Source organism: Misgurnus anguillicaudatus, chromosome 24 (assembly GCF_027580225.2).
Source record: "Misgurnus anguillicaudatus chromosome 24, ASM2758022v2, whole genome shotgun sequence".
Lineage (NCBI taxonomy): Eukaryota > Metazoa > Chordata > Actinopteri > Cypriniformes > Cobitidae > Misgurnus > Misgurnus anguillicaudatus.
The window spans coordinates 19,553,226-19,569,782 of NC_073360.2; the positions used below are offsets into that span (position 1 = coordinate 19,553,226).

General features: G+C 39.8%; 1 protein-coding gene across 1 annotated transcript in view; it reads left to right on the forward strand.

Moving 5' to 3' along the window:
• LOC129437975 (uncharacterized) overlaps nucleotides 1–16,167 on the forward strand; it is a 28,852-nt gene extending 12,685 nt beyond the window's left edge. The window contains exons 13-32 of the mRNA XM_055196411.2: nucleotides 606–763; nucleotides 1,486–1,713; nucleotides 1,779–2,114; nucleotides 2,252–2,626; nucleotides 4,792–4,962; nucleotides 5,043–5,200; nucleotides 5,297–5,434; nucleotides 5,599–5,746; nucleotides 5,826–5,959; nucleotides 8,075–8,200; nucleotides 8,407–8,596; nucleotides 8,678–8,743; nucleotides 8,820–8,960; nucleotides 9,040–9,099; nucleotides 11,112–11,228; nucleotides 11,519–11,670; nucleotides 11,788–11,874; nucleotides 13,898–14,044; nucleotides 15,140–15,298; nucleotides 15,447–16,167. Of these exons, the coding sequence (XP_055052386.2) occupies nucleotides 606–763; nucleotides 1,486–1,713; nucleotides 1,779–2,114; nucleotides 2,252–2,626; nucleotides 4,792–4,962; nucleotides 5,043–5,200; nucleotides 5,297–5,434; nucleotides 5,599–5,746; nucleotides 5,826–5,959; nucleotides 8,075–8,200; nucleotides 8,407–8,596; nucleotides 8,678–8,743; nucleotides 8,820–8,960; nucleotides 9,040–9,099; nucleotides 11,112–11,228; nucleotides 11,519–11,670; nucleotides 11,788–11,874; nucleotides 13,898–14,044; nucleotides 15,140–15,298; nucleotides 15,447–15,620 (3,265 nt within the window). The 3' untranslated portion in view covers nucleotides 15,621–16,167. The remainder of the gene's footprint in view (nucleotides 1–605; nucleotides 764–1,485; nucleotides 1,714–1,778; nucleotides 2,115–2,251; nucleotides 2,627–4,791; nucleotides 4,963–5,042; nucleotides 5,201–5,296; nucleotides 5,435–5,598; nucleotides 5,747–5,825; nucleotides 5,960–8,074; nucleotides 8,201–8,406; nucleotides 8,597–8,677; nucleotides 8,744–8,819; nucleotides 8,961–9,039; nucleotides 9,100–11,111; nucleotides 11,229–11,518; nucleotides 11,671–11,787; nucleotides 11,875–13,897; nucleotides 14,045–15,139; nucleotides 15,299–15,446) is intronic.
• Nucleotides 16,168–16,557: the final 390 nt, after the last annotated feature.

Sequence of the window (16,557 nt, forward strand, 5' to 3'; positions counted from 1 at the left end):
TTTTTAGTTGACATATTTATGCAACATCAACAAAATCATTGCCATGAAAAACAAAAAATATAACACAGGGTAAGTGTGGCATGTGTGTTGATCTGGTCTTTGCCCTGGTCTGGTTCTCTACTGCATGTCCCACTTTTTTTTAATACACCACAAACTAGTTGTTTTCCTATTGACACCATGTGCCCGTAAGCACCCAAAAGGGAAATATGGCAGGTTTGGCATACGAGTGGTGGCCTGGGGCGGGAACTATCCTGTGGGGTGATGGGGGGCTGGTCCTTGGGCACGGTGCCCCATCTGTACCTAACACCTTCTTTATGACATGGGCTGGGGACGGGCGTATGCTGCGGCCAGAGTGAGAGAGGCGGCATTAAAATAATGTAACTTGTTTTTTATACATATGTATTTGTTAGCATTACATAATAATAATAAAAAATGTTTGATAAATAGATATAGGTAGGCAGACAGACAGACAGACAGACTACATTAAAATCATAATGACAATTGTAGCCAGTACAAAGTTGTCACAAGTTTACTATAGTAGTATTGGTAATAAATTACTGTCTGTGACACACTATGATAGATAATCTGTGTGCTTTACATTGCAGTGTTCAAGAGCGAGTGATGGTGCTGGCTGATGAGATGACTGAAATGGTTTCAGTAGAGAGCCAGAGGCAGGGAGCCTTGGTTGTGCTTAAAGAAAGCACCGGAGCACAGCTGTTGTGTCCTGCCACCGGGTTAGTCCTCAGTAGAGAAGACATAATTGGTGAGACCATTAAAAAGTGTAAAGATATAAACAGTGAAAACTTTATCATCTGATCATATATTGATTTTGTTTTTGATCAGTAAGTGCTTAGGATATAAAGTAATGGCCAAAAGTGATGTCCAGCTGATCTTGATTTTTTTATGAAATATATATTTTTAAAAAATACATTAATGCATTTTGTATGCATGTTGCATTGGTGTGTTTGGAGTATAAACTGAAGGTCAGCTTTGAACAAATTTTAAGAGGCTTTGCAAAAAAATTGCAACATATGTGCAAAGTTTATAAAGACATAGCCCAGACAATAAATACAACACACTACCACAAAAAAGAATCAAACACAGATTCCCTAATATGATGTGTTTGCCTTTTTGCAAAAACAATTTTTGTACATTAAATAACCTCAAAGTTGTTTTGTTCATTTTGTACCATACACCTGACCTGAGGGTTTATTAAAAGCAAATATTGTCCAAATCCCCCTCACTGGACATCACCTTTGGCCACTTTTACTGTGCACTTTTGCCACCTTGTGGGATTTTAATGGAATTTAGTGGTAATATTTGAAAATAACTTCTTAGCCAGTAGGTGGAGCTATTTAATAACATTGCATACTAGTAAAATCCTGATAAATAGCTCGTAAAGCTCAACTTTGCAGCTCTGTGGCATGACTGATTGATTAAAGTCTGGGGAAATGCAGAGAGATTTTACACTTTATCCTTCCACAGCTCCTGATGGGTCTGTTAGGGCTTGTGATGCTGTTCATGTCGACCCCCTCACAGGCCTCATTCAGCCCAACTCCAATGCCCATATGCTACTAGCCAGTGGGCACAGCATGCCCGTGCCCCACGATTTCTTCCTGCACCCCCAGACCGGCAGACTGCTGCCCGTGGTGGGGAATGTGGGCTTCGATCCAGCGACCTCCACCCTTGTCTGCACAGCTGATGCTTGTGTAGGTGAGTCATTATTGTTAAAGGCCTTACCAAAAAGTTGAAGTGCTTGAAGCTTTTTCTCCTCTTAGGTGAGGTGGGGAAATGGGAAACGGCCCTTTTACCTTTTATTCCATTTCCTTCATCCCGCCATGCTGAAATCCATGCTGCTTCCAAGTTACGGGGGCTTCGTTCGGGCCAAAGACTGACACTTGGTGGACTGATGTGCGATTATGATTCAGGAGTGTTGGTCCCTATTCTAGCAGTCACCATCCACCCTCAAACAGGACTGGTTTATCCTTTGGGTGGTGTGCACACATGCCCCATCTCACGCTTGCGGGAACCCGTTCAGATTGGCTCTCCCATGCTGGATCCACGTACAGGCAACCTGGTGCTTATAACGGGGGTCAGTCTTGATCCGATGACAGGTTAGTACATTTACAATCTGTATCTTGTATCTGTATGCACTTAGTATAAATGTAAATAAGTGCATACAAGAATTGAACACACTACGTGGCGTCGCTAGTGTCATGCTCAAGTTTTCATGATGACCGTCTCTATCCAGCTGCTGTAATTCCTGTTGGAGGGCTTCTTCTCGGTGAGTCCTTCATCGAGCCATTAAGCGGAAGGATGGTACGAGTTGGTGGAGGCAGCATGAGGGGAGGGAAGGTGGTGCCTCACGCTGGTGGTTTTCAGGCTCTTCTGGACAGCCAGGCTCTGGGTGCTTGCCTACGGCTGGCAGAGCTCCTGCAGGGATGTGGTGAGGAGTGGAGCTCAGCAGCTGCAGATCTGCAAGGTGACTTGGACAGACTGTCAGTGGCAACATCAGAGCTAGATCAAGCCTGGAAGAGCAGCCAGCGCTGCGCTCTGCAGCTGCTGAGCCGTCTGGAAGCAGTGCATGAGTGGGCAAGGGGTGTGGCTGAGAACGGAGGTAGTGTGGGTGAGTACTGCGATACAATTACAGAATACTGACAACAAAAAGATTACCATAGTTCTTGCCAAAATATCATATTACAATAAGTTTCTGTGAAACAACGAAGCATTAAAAGCTTTTAATAAAAAAAAAAAAAACACTGACTATCAGGGTGCCGTCATACACATAATTTTTTTATTTAGCAGACACTTTTATTTAAATATACATTTAAAAGAATAGTTCACCCAAAAATTAAATTATTCTCTCTTGTTGTTACACACTTGTATAAATTATTTTGTTCTAATGAACACGAAGGAAGATATTTTGAGAAATGTTTGTAACCAAACCGATCTAAAGCTGCAATATAATATACAAAACTACATTATCAGGGGTGTATAAAGACTTTTTTATAATAAATCGTTATGTTTTCATTACCTTAGAATGAGATGTTTTTATCTACATGCACGAGGGTCCCCTTACGTGGAAGTTGCCATTTTGTGCCACCACGTTTCTACAGAAGCCCTTAAAGGTTCTCTAAGCGAATTCACGAATTTTAGACCATAAAACATTTTTTGTTACATACAGCAACAACTCCTCACTATCTGCTTGCTTCCTGTCCGCTGATCAAAAAAACGCGATCTCTGTAGACAGCCCAGCCTCCACAAACTGCAATAATAACAAACTGGCCACACCTACACCAGAGACCATAACAAAGTGTTCCAGCCAATAAACGCCAAGAAGGATTTGGGGGTTGGGTTTGGGCGCGTTCATGAAAGCATGTAAGGGAGGGGGAGGAGTTAACTACGCTCAGTTTGTTTGAAAACACATTTCAAAAATCAACACACAGATTCGCTTAGAGAACCTTTAATGGACAAACATTTTTGATCTCCGACGATGACATGTTTTTCCAGTGGCAGCTACTGTAGCTTCTCTATGCATTTCAAAAGCGAAGGGTGAGCAGTGGGCTGAGCCGTTGGTTGCAATTCGCAATCTCACCACTAGATGCTGTTAAAATTTACACACTGCACCTTTAATCAGTGTGTGTGTTCCCCTGAAAATCGAACCCCACTGCTAATACAATGCTCTGCCAAATGAGTAACATACATTTACATTCATGCATTTGCCATTTCTATCCAAAACGACTTAAAGTGCATTGAACTATTAACGTTAACTATTAAGCATTAACTATACTTTTTATCTGTATGTGTGATCCAGGGCTCGAACCCAAGACCTTTGTACTGCTAGCTACAGGATATGACGAAAAATTATTGATAATGTACATTTAACCCTCAATTGGTCCTTGGGGTCTATATGACCCCAATCGACATTTCATTAGTAAAAAAAGTGGTTCCCTTAATCTCAGAGATATAAAATGTTGTGACTTTTCCTAAATAGTTTATCTATACATATACAAAAAACTGAGCTTGATTCGGTTGTTCTGATATGTAAAACATGTTTTTATTAATCTGGTCTTTGAGGTCAATATGACCCCAATTGAAAAAATTAAAATGTAGAAAACACATGCTCACACAAACATACACATGCATCAAAAACTACAAAAATTATACTATTTGAAATAATATTTATTTTGAATGTCTTGTCTAATGTTTATGAATACATAAATTCACAAAATGTATGACTAAAGTAGTGATGTGAGCAGTTGCCCATATCCATTAAAATGAATGGCTTTCTATGGCTCTCTGCTGGTCAAATTTCTTTCTTAAAAGGTAATCCCTTTAGGACTTCTAACCAGCAAAAGGTGGAATTCTATACACAACAGCTAGATCAATATCCAGAAACAATTTAAATAAAATGTAGATAAATTTAGATTAATAAAAAAATCTATATTTCACATGCAAGCTAATGGCGTAGTTTGTGGTAAATGCGTACAAAAGTACTTAAAATCTCTCAAAACACAGCTTTATTGTATAGATGAGAAGTTAACAACAACAACAAAAAAATTATATATTATTTGTATTATTGAAATATATAGATATATAAACCCCAAGGGCCAGTAGTGTAAACAGGAAACAAGGACCATTTGAGGGTTAAAATGTTTTCTCTTATAAAGTCATAATATTGTTAACCAAATGCAAGTATTCACAATTTTTGGGCTTGTTTTTATTACAGATTTTTTGCTTATTATACAAAATACACTTTTTTACCTCACTGGTTGGTTTGTTTGCACTTAGGAGAAATCAAGCTTGCCGGCAGTGAGATGTCTTTGCCAGCACTGCCAGGGTTGGAGTACCCTGACCCTGGGGGTTCTGGTTTGCACGTCCCGGTTCTGGGGGCACAGCTGGACTGGATTTCCGGCCGCATGGTTCCTCTGGCAGGCACCATGGAAGATGCAGATGGCAAAGGTAATAGAGATGACCAGGAATGTTCAAATCCTATTAGATTAATCTCTGCTTGTTACTCCAGAGTACATTACTGCTCTCAGGGCTAGTTCCAATACGTTTCGGAGCCCAGACGGTGGACCCCGTGACGGGGGTGCTGGCTCCTGTTGTCGGGGCCAGTCTGGATCTTTGGACACGGACCGTGACCCCTGTAACTGTTTCTCAGTATCTCACATCAGGTGAAAAACCCGACAGTCTGATGGTAAGCAAATGCCAAACCAAATCACAGCTGCATAAGAACTCACTTGGCTTGAGGGTGTTTATACAGTGTGTGTAAATGTGAGATTGCTTGCCTCAGGTGGAAGCGCTCCAGAAGGAAAGCAGTGCTCGGGACAGTTACTGGCGTCAGCAGTCGCTTAGGGAAGAGGAGATGGTGGGGGATTTTGACAGAGCCGTTAAACGATATATCTCCTCGGTCGTACAAGAATCTGACTGTGTGAGTCGACTCCGCAGCGGTAGCACCTCACGCTGTGTCCTATTTAGCATGCAAGCCTTTTGACCAAGTGTCTATTCTTATTTCTCCGAGTGTCAGCGTGACGGCTGAAGCGTTTTCACCATCTGTGCATCCTCAATGAGTCTCTGTTTGTGTTTGAGAAACAGATAGACTGGACAGACACAGACAGGCAGCTGGGAGAGACTGCAGCAGAGATCCAGGAAACCGCTCAATGTGAGGCCCAAAGAAAATCTTTCCAGATCTCTGAGTTATCTCTGCTTATACCAGCCCATGTGTTACTCGCTCTAACCGGAGGTTAGCCACTCGCATAAAGCTTTAAAGATGTCTAAAACATTGACAATTACTTATTTACTGTCTGTCTGTGTGTATTTAGTTGATGAGGAGGAGTGGGAACAGCAGTGTTTCTGGCACACTGAGCTGAAGTCCATCCTGAGCCGAGTGAGTGTGTCTATGGAGAGATTGCAGAGGGACCGGGATCGACTGTCAGCACCGGAAGTGCAATGTCTGGTCAGCTTTTATTCAGTTTAGGACAAATGAGACATTGTTGACATACAGAAAAAAACAGAGCTGTGAGTAATGTGGAAAGCTTGGCTTAGTTAATTTGTTAGAGGAATTTGGGGAGAAATGTTTGAGAGGGGTTTAAATAAAGCCTCTGACTTTAGATTTGATCACAGACTTTGGAATCTTGGCAAATCTGAGCTGTCTGAAATATTTTTTTAACCAGAGATTCATTTTTCTCATTAGAAAATGTGAGACCTAGGGAAAGGTTTTAGTTTGCTTACAATTGAATTTCTTTGCGGTGAAGCTGAATGAGATCCTATTGTGAAATGTATTAATGTATTCTCTAATGTAGTTGGCAGTATACAGTATACTGTTTTAAAGTTTTCATTTTTAAAGTTTTCCTTTTACATTTTAGGGATCCCCTATTGTCCACAACAATATTTTAAGCCCCTAACTTTTTCAATTTCTACCAGATTAGATATACTAGAACTGATTGTAAATTTATTACAAAACAACCAAACAATACAAAATATCTATTTTTGATAGTTTTAGCTTATTTAATTAAGTCATCTTGAGGCCCCCTTGGAAATCTATTAAGGCCCCCATGTGGGCCCCGGCCCCCGGTTAAGAAACACTGGTTTAGACACACTTTCTCATTTTTAATTTATATTTTTCCACATTTTAGAATAAAAGTCAACTCATCAAAACTATTATATAACACAAATATAACTATGGGCATTATGTGACGAAAATAATATACAAAATGAATCAAAACTGTCCTTTTGTCTTATCTGCAGTGTGATCATCCTTTGTTTTAAAGGGACACTCCACATTTTTTGAAAATATGCTCATTTTCCAAGTCCCCTAGAGTTAAACATTTGATTCTTACCGTTTTGAAATCCATTCAGCTGATCTCCGGGTCTGGCAATAGTACTTTTAGCATAACTTAGCATAATCCATTGAATCTGATTAGACCATTAGCATCGCACTAAAAAAAACCCAAAGAGTTTGGATATTTTTCCTATTTTAAACTTCACTCTTCTGTAGTTACATCGTGTACTAAGACCAACAGAATAGTTGGCCAAAAAAGACCAAAAATAGTCCCGTTGGTTACTTTCAATGGCAGGGGACTATTTTTGGGCAGTGCGTAATATCACTACGCCTGCTGCAGCCATGTTACATTAGCAAAGTCACTGATTTTTACGTCAGAATGAGAGTATAGTCCTAACCATATCTCTAAGCTCTAAGTTCTATCTCTAAGTTCTAAGCATGTAAAACATTCGTCCTACCACTAGGTGGCGCTGGAACGAAACTGGGCATGCCCCCTCAGTTCCTGACTGGCATCACAAGTTCCAAGTGTCTTGTCAATAGGCTTAAGTTTGGCGAAGATACAGCCTCGAATCCGTTTTTAGCACTATACGTAAAATACATTTTTGCCTAGAGTGTCTGTGCTACATACCGGTTTCGTGGCAATCGGGCTAAAGCTCTAGGACGAGTTCAAAAAAAGTAGGTTTTATGAATAATTCAAAATAGTGGAACATTTTTCATGACGGAAAATGACGTCATAGGGTTCAATCGAATCGTCTTGAGCCAAGGAATCAGATGAAAAAAATTCGTGTTTAGGACTTATGGGTCAGAAGTTATAAGCAAAAACATAAGTGCCATTTTGGACTGTTGGTGGCGCTAGCGGGTTAGAGATAGAGACTCCATATTTCCTGTGTACACTTTTTGGACAGTCCTTTATAAGCGTGCCAAATTTCATAACTTTCCTATGTACGCTGCTATGGGCTGCCATAGACCGCAATGGTGGAAGAAGAAGAAAAAGAAGAATCGGAAGAAGAAGAATAATAAGAAAACTAACGGATACAATAGGGCTCTTCGCCCATTCTGGGCTTGACTCCTAATAAAAAACATGCCTCAGACAGAAACATAGAGAGCTGGAGACCATTCAATGTGCTCATGAATGAATAGTTAAGCAGCTGGATGAATAGATCAATACATTGACATTTGAATATGTGCCTGTTTACACGCTACTGATTGCAGTATTCTAGCTTTGCATTAATAATTATTTTTCAATTTGATGGCTGGGAGTGAATAACATGCATCTTATGATTGTCTCAGGATATGAAATTGAGAGCACGGGAACTGTGGGAGCAATTAATGCAGAAACAAGCCGAGCTGGATGTCATTCTTTCGTCTCTTCACTGCGCTCGCCAGCTTTCCCAGCTGCGTGCAGAAACTGCGCAGGTATTAATGTGCTACAGGCGAGACATTCAATATACAACACACAGTAAAGGATTGCCCCACAGAATAGCAGCTGCTGACCAATAATTTTATTGGTCATGCCTTGGAGGTGTTTTCTGCATTTAGGAGAATTGTTGTGTAGCTTGGGAATTAATAGACTCTTGGATATCTTGATTACTATCTGACAGTGAGTCTTTTCTTTCATCTAGTCCTTGGTGTCTGGTACATTCTGGTATAGGGATTTTAGTATGCTGAGGTCCAAAGGTGTCAAAAATCATCTAAAGGTAATAGGCATGACTCAACAGAAAATCATTCCTCTACTGAAACGACTCATTCATCTTCTGGAGGAAAATAGAGCTGCTCTTCAATCAACCAGCAGCCAGCGACAGCAGAGCTCTGGTGCGATGTCCTCAATGTTTTCCTTATGGAAATGATAATCATACCTTAAACTCTGATTCAAATCTTTAATAAATCTCTTAGGAGAGCAAGCATTCAGCCAGGACACTGTTTCCAGAAAGTGGACTGAATCAGTGTCTATTGTTAAAGGTATATAAATGCTGGGATAAAAAAAATGATGAGAGTGTCAGTCTGCAGAATTTCACTGCTGTCTCCTGCTGTGCAGACGTCTTGACTCGGCCTTTCAAAGATCAAGGAAAGAATTCATCTGTGAGTGAACAGAATGCCACAATGACCTATTTTCCTCCCTCAAACCCTTCTCATACACAGAAAAGGCAGGAGAAAACTCCACTGAACCACAGCCAAGGTAAAGCTGCTTTCAGTTTGAGATGTTACTGGCATCCTCATCTGAGATCACAACATGATGTTCTCTCTCATCCATTCAGATGTCCAGTCTTTCCAGGAACCCAGGCTGCCCGTGCACATCAGTGTCCCGAAACTGTCAGGTCAGAGCTTTTAACTGGAGAGCTTTCAATGGAACCAGTGTGTGTTTAAAATCATACTTTGTTCTCCTTAAAAGGTCAAGTTAGTGCGAGAGAAGAATATTTTTAGCACTGCAAGCAATTGATGCATTTAAGTCCTCCCAGGTTGTTCGTGTTTGCGATGTCAGGTGCATTCAATTCACTTTCATCGGTGCAAGATGGTGAAAATACAGCAAGGATTGCTCTACTTACATGAATAGCAAAGCATGTGCATGTTTAGCTTTTTTATGTTTTTAATTAATTTATGAAGCCACTGTATGCAACTGTTATGTTACAATCCTGTTATATTTTGAACAGACAGCTTACTTTGCTGTGAATATAAAGCCTTATAGGCCATTCAGACTACCAGCAACTAGTAGTAGTGGAAGCTTGGCACGAGTGCCAGTAACAGTTGGCGACCGGATGGGCCGTGTCCAGTATCGTAACAAAGTTGAGAAAAGTTTAACTTCGTGCAAATGATGAGCGACTTTCTGGAGTAACTACCAATGAGAACAAAGCAGTGGAGTTCACGTCAATCGTCTCTTGTCAATTACTGAAGTGGGCGGTACTCATTTGTTTATGACAACCATATTTAGAAACGCCTCCTAACCACCTTATTGAAAGAGACAAGCGACACACAGCGGCCGTTTATCAATGTCAAGGATACTTCCTTGGCAGGACTAGTCCTTACAAGTCACTTCCTTCAGAGGCTAGGCGAGGTTCCTCTGTAGCATTTGGAGAACACATAAATGGAACAGGTTAGCAAGTGCAGTGCACATCATTGTCCCATTACGTCAGTAAAAAGGTGTGCTTTCTGTGCTTGCACGCATAGGAATGTGGGTGATTTCAGAGCGCAAAGGATACACATATGCATCCTTTCCTGTATATGGGATATTTTCAGAACGAAGGACTCAGTCCTTGGTTGCAATTCCAAGGATCCTCGACATTGGAATAGTCCTTCGACGAATGTCGATAATGTAGCATCCTCGAAATTCTGGCTTTAGAGGATCCTTCCTTGATATTGAGAAACAGCCAGCGACTCAAGGTGCATATTTTGAAGGTGATGACGCAGCATCCTCGAAATTCTGGCTTCCGAGGATCCTTCCTTGACATTGAGAAACACCTTCTGTCTTTGAAGGCTGCAGCCTCTGAAGTCCAAAAAGCAAACTGAAATGACACGTTCTAGTCTACTGAGAGAGTTGCTACTGAGAGAATTCCCGCCCTCGGCGCACATCAGCGGGACACCACAGCAGAGACGTTTCAGACTTTTAAAAATATATATGAAGCCAGATTTTTTCGTTATATTTTAGAGAATATGATGCATTGAACAGTATATAAAATTTAACAACCTTAAAAATATACAAAAGTGAAATGCATCTATTGAAGAAACAATAAATCAATATTAATATCATTAAACCGTCATTTATAAAACAGTGACGACTTTAAATTTGCTAAATATACACTTGTATTTAACTACAGTTGTGAATGTTTATTTTAAAATACCCAGACGTCACAGGCGCCCATTGAATCTTGTGATAGCCATGAAGGATCCATCTGATGCATCCTTCATTTCACAGGAATCAAAGGGCGCATTTGGAGGCCACAACTGAAAGCTTTTGAATAAGCCTCCGAATTGGAGCAGCCTTGTTCGCGGTGATTTGACGTCATTGGCCTTCGAATACGGCCTTTGGAGGATGCAGCCTTTGAATTGGGATGCACCCAAAGTCGCTTGTAATGTGTACGGGGCATTAGAACTGTCAAATACAGGCATTGTTTCTCACTGATACACCCCATCTCGTAACTACTGGACTCAAAGCAAATCAACCAAAACATTTTTTTTTAAAAAACTCAAAATTATGACAGGAACACACATACTAATAAAAATGTATAGCTTGCTTTAGATTAGTGTGTGCCAATGTAAAAATATAATAGTTAAAAGTTTAGGTCTTTTGATGAGCATGTCCTGTATTAAGGTTCTGTATTTGTTTTACTTTTAGAAGACGACTGGTCCAGACTGCTAGCGTTATCTCCTCTGTTCCAGCTGATGAAAGAAGTGGAGCAACAGCTCAGGGATAGTGCCGGAGATAGAGGCCTGCCGAACATCCAGCCCTCGGGTCAGGATCTCATTATCACCAGTGAAACATGCTATCTGAAGTCATCAAAACTGCAAAGTCATTAGTGTAGCGATAGATGACTTAAAGCCCAGAGAACTATCACGTACATGTCAGTGGGGAATGAGCACAGCTTTATTTTTGGCGACTTCTTGGAGTTTAAAGGGCAGTCTTGGGGGCTTGATTTGATATAAAATATAATTAAATCACACCTTATCACAGGTTGATGTGCTGAAACGGTGTATTACATTTTTTTTGGTGTACGTTAATGTGTGTATGTGTATATTAATCAGGCACCAGACGGTCATTCATGGACTTTATGGATGCCCAGTGGAGGTGTGAGGGAGAGTTAACTAAAGTGAGCTCTGATACCCTTAACCCACGAGAGCTTCTGCTTTACCAGCATGGACAGCTTCTTTTCCAGCACCTTTACTCACATAAAATGGTCTGAATCTTCATATTATGTTAGCTTCTGATAGGTCATTAATGGATGAATATTATCAGTACTACTGCAGTTTTTATACAACCTAAAGTTTGTTCAACTGTGATTTTTGCATTACAGATACCAGTGATAAAACTGCAACTGGCATCCAGTCTTCCTTTTAATGATTACTATAACAATGCTTTTCGCAATTCCTTCTATTATCAGGTATTTATAGATTTATTAATTTATAGAGTTAGTATTTCCATTTATGGGTATTGTTATTGGGGTTGCTAAAGACCTCCTTAAATATACAGTGGGGAAGGTGGGTGTTTGAACACCCTGCTGTTTTGCGAGTTCTCCCACTTCGAAATCATAGAGGGGTCTGAAATTGTCATCGTAGGTGCATGTCCACTGTGAGACATAATCTATAAAAAAATTCAGAAATCATAATGTATGATTTTTTAACTATTAACTATTTAACTATGATTTTTGAACACCTGTCTATGTGACGATAGAAACACGCTGGAAGCAGATGCAGGAAAAATGTTACACAGGTTTATTTTGAGACAGACAAACACCGGAACACAGAAACAATACAATGTCCAGATGATGGTAATGGTGATCGAAGGACTATGGTGGTAAGCGGGTGATGGTGGTTGTAGTGGTCGTTGGTGGAGTGGGTCTGTAGTGAAGATAATCCAAAGAGCGAAGACCGGAACATCCAACATGAAGACGACACAATAACAATCCACACACGCTGTACAAACAATCCAGAACGGTACAGAGATCAAACAATGAGCAAGGATCTGGCAGGGAAGAGAGCAGAGTGAGTATATATGGAGAGCATGTAATGATGAGCAGCTGGAGTGAGACAATCAACACAGGTGAAGGGAATCGGGATAACGAGCACATGACATCACAGGTGAGTAAACACCATACACAAGACACAGAGAAAACAGTGTGTTTGCCTACCGTGACAGTCTATCAGCTAGAATTCTGACCCTCAAAACCTGTTAGTCTGCCCTAAAAATGTCCACCTCCACATCATTTATTATCCTAAATTAGATGCACCTGTTTGAGGTTGTTAGCTACATAAAGACACCTGTCCACCCCATACAATCAGTAAGAATCTAACTACTAACATGGCCAAGACCAAAGAGCTGTCCAAAGGCACTAGAGACAAAATTGTATACCTCCACAAGACTGAAAGGGCTACGGAGAAATTACCAAGCAGCTTGGTGAAAGAAGGTCCACTGTTGGAGCAATCGATAGAAAATGGAAGAAGCTAAACATGACTGTCAATCTCCCTCGGACTGGGGTTCCATGCAAGACATCACCTCGTGGGGTCTCAATGATCCTAAGAAAGGTGAGAAATCAGCCCAGAACTACACAGGAGGAGCTGGTCAATGACCTGAAAAGAGCTGGGACCACCATTTCCAAGGTTACTGTTGGTAATACACTAAGACATCATGGTTTGAAATCATGCATGGCACGGAAGGTTCCCCTGCTTAAACCAGCACATGTCCAGGTCCGTCTTAAGTTTGCCAATGACCATTTGGATGATCCAGAGGAGTCATGGGAGAAATGATTTTCTAAGTGGGGGGACTTGCATAATAGCAGGGTGTTCAAATACTTATTTTTCTCACTGTATATGAAGAGTTTGGTTCCCAAACAAGATAATTACGTTTTTAAAATTTTTGTCAAGAACATGTTTATTATTATGTAATCATGTTTTTATTGTGTATTATTGTGCTACTTAGCTGTATTTTTTTTAGTTATAAAGGCTTCAATCAACACAATATTTAAAATTGTTTTTTTAAATTTATATATATATATATTACTTCCCCCAGAACTAAATCTCCTATTGTAGTCTCCTGCTACAAATAGCAGTACAATTAAATAGTCTAATTAATACAATAAGACAATTTTGTATTATTAAAAAGTGTATAATTTTTTTGATTTCCGACTCAAAATGTTTATTATGGTGCACTAATAAAATATGCTAATACATATACTACATGATATAAATATATAACTTACATATTCTAAAAACTAAACTTTGGAATAAACTGTGCTTGTAATATTTAGCACCACTTTTCCTGTGATTTAATTGGCTTCACAGCTTGTAAGGTTGTGATAAGGTTAAGTGTTCTCATTTGTCAGACAGTCGCTATGTAAGTGGTAATTAATTCATGGTAAGCACACGTTATACAAAGCTCTGTTCACTTAGCACCCCTTGTGTCTTCAGGAGGGAGAGAAAACTCTTTTTGTACGTAGACAGAGGTTGCAGTCAGTGGGCGGCCTTTCTCTGATGCTGATGCATTGTGCTGCACACATTTCCATTGGTGAGATGAGGACTGACTCAACCCCTGCCTTCCAGAGATCCTTCTACAAGGTGTGATATGCAAACACTGCCCACCAGCACAGGTTTACCAAGCCAAAGTCTTTTAAGGAAAGTCGCGGCACAAGGCTGCCACGTTTGCAACACCTCCGGGCAGTATTTGAGTCTTGCAAGACTCAAGTCATGTCTACTTGAATGGGGAAAGATGGTATCTCTAAAATCACTTGCTAAAAACACAAATAAACAACATATTTCTGACATCAACTGTACCATAACTTTTGTTTCTCAAGCTCAAATTGGGCTAAAAACATTTTTTTTAGGTGGTTTCAGCTACTGTGTTGAAGGTGGGACTTTTGTCATCAGAGCTGCCATATGAGGGTTACATTGTCCCCTATTCATAGTAATAGCAGTTCATGTTATAAGCTGGGCACAGTGGCTCAGTGGGTAGCACTGTTTCCTCACAACAAGAAAGTCCTTGGTTTGAGCCCCGGCTAGGTCAGGTGGTCTTTTGGTGCTGAGTTTACTCTGTGTACTCTGGTTTCCTCCCACAGGCCAAAAACATGGTGGAGATGCCAAATTTTACCTCCCCCAATGTGTGTGTGGATTAATGAGTTTTATTAATAAACAAATTATTTATTGATTAATTTAAAGGGTTGACGTACACTGTAAAAAAATTCTGTAGAAATTGCAGCTGTGTTGCCGGTAACTTACCGTAGATTTAAATTTATGTTATTTACTGGCAACATTTTGTTCAAAGTTAAATGAACATTAAACATTTATAAGTCTTTGTCTTTACAGAGTAAAACTAAAAAAACAGCATAAAGCAAAACATTCTGGGAAACAAAATCTGAAGCAAAAAACAGAAAAAGGTTGATGATGATTTCTGGTTCCCAGAATGCTTTACATGAGGCTGTTATTGTATATTTTTTTCTGTAAAGATATAGACTTGTTGATGTTTAAAATGTATTTAACTTTGAACAAACTCTTGCCAGTGGATAGCATGGATTGGAATCTGCGGTAAATTACCGGCAACCCAGCTGCAGTAACATTGCAATTTCTACGGAATTTTATTACATTGGTATTGTTTACTTCTCCCATAAATACCTTTATTATTTATTATTCACTTTTGGTTATACTGTGTGCTTTCAGGTGCTACAGGTGGCACTAAGTGAACTGTTTCATGCCAGACTTGGACACGCTGCTGGTACGAAAGATGGAAAGCTAGAAGATAGTCTGAGCTTTGACACAGCTCTTGATGGTCTTCTGCTGGAAAGAGTACAGCCAGGCGCAGGGATTTTCTCAGAGGGTGTAAGTTTCATTTATTTTGACATATTTACCTCTCACTTCTTCAGAAGTTGTTGCAGAGTAATTCCAGGAATGTAGAAGATGCCACTAGATCAGGTCAATGTGGGAGATGTAATACTTATTACTTCGAAAACTTGGTTTCTCCGGTCAGGAGGTGCTTGGGCGTCTGCAGAAATACAAGGAGGCTTCAGTGTTTCGCCAAGTTGAGAGTCTCCTGAGGGATATGGAGTCTTCAAAAAGCCTAGAGATCATCAACCTCAACACTGACCCGTCACTCAACGACACCACCGAGAGCCAGGATGCCGCGCAGCCCGCGCCTCCGTGAGGCGATATATCACACTGTCTTGTCAGTGTTGAATTTGCCTTTTAAAGTCAAGTAATGCACTGTGAGACATGCGCAAAGTCATGTTATCTACTGATTTATAGTCTTGGATGACAATAATCCTTGGATCCGGATTATTATGGCTGCAATAAAAAGTAAGACATATGTAAAGTTAATAGAGATACAACAACCTTTTTATAGTAACCGTTCAGTCTAATGTGGTAATTACTTAAAATTCAGAGGACAGATTTATGATGCTGAAATTGTAACATTATCTGCTTTTTGCTTTAATTGTAAAAGACTACTTCAGCACCTCTCACAATGCTATTTTCTGAAACTTTTTTACCAAAACACTATAATATACCTCTTTTATGTTTTGCCTGTACAGTTTGTTTTGTTTTATTGCACTGCTGATGCATTGCGGTGTTTCTGTGCAGTATACATTTGATATTGCTGCTATTTGTGAGTGAATCTCCCCCCTGGGACAAATAAAGTATGTTTATCTGTTGTAATGCAAGACTTATGGAACAGTAAAACATTTTATGTTTAATTTTGTCTCTTTTTAGATTGCTCCTCAGTTGTTGCTCATGCACATTCATAAATATACAAGGGTACCTTCAGCTTTCCTATACCCTAAAACATAAACTGATATTTACATTTCTCCAAAAAAATGGCTATTCAGAGTTTTGTTTCATGATGAAAACAAAGAATACGTGTGGTTTTGTACCAGAGTAAGGGAGAAATAGGCACAGATATTGAGAGTTTTTGCCCATGTTAAAGGGATAGTTCATTTTAAAATGAAAAGAAGATATTTTGAGAAATGATGGTAAACACAGCAGTAGGACAAAATATTTTGGAAGTATTGTGATAAATTATGAAGAATACTATGGAAGTCAAAGGTCACTATCTGCTTTGTGTTTACCATCATTTCTCAAAATAT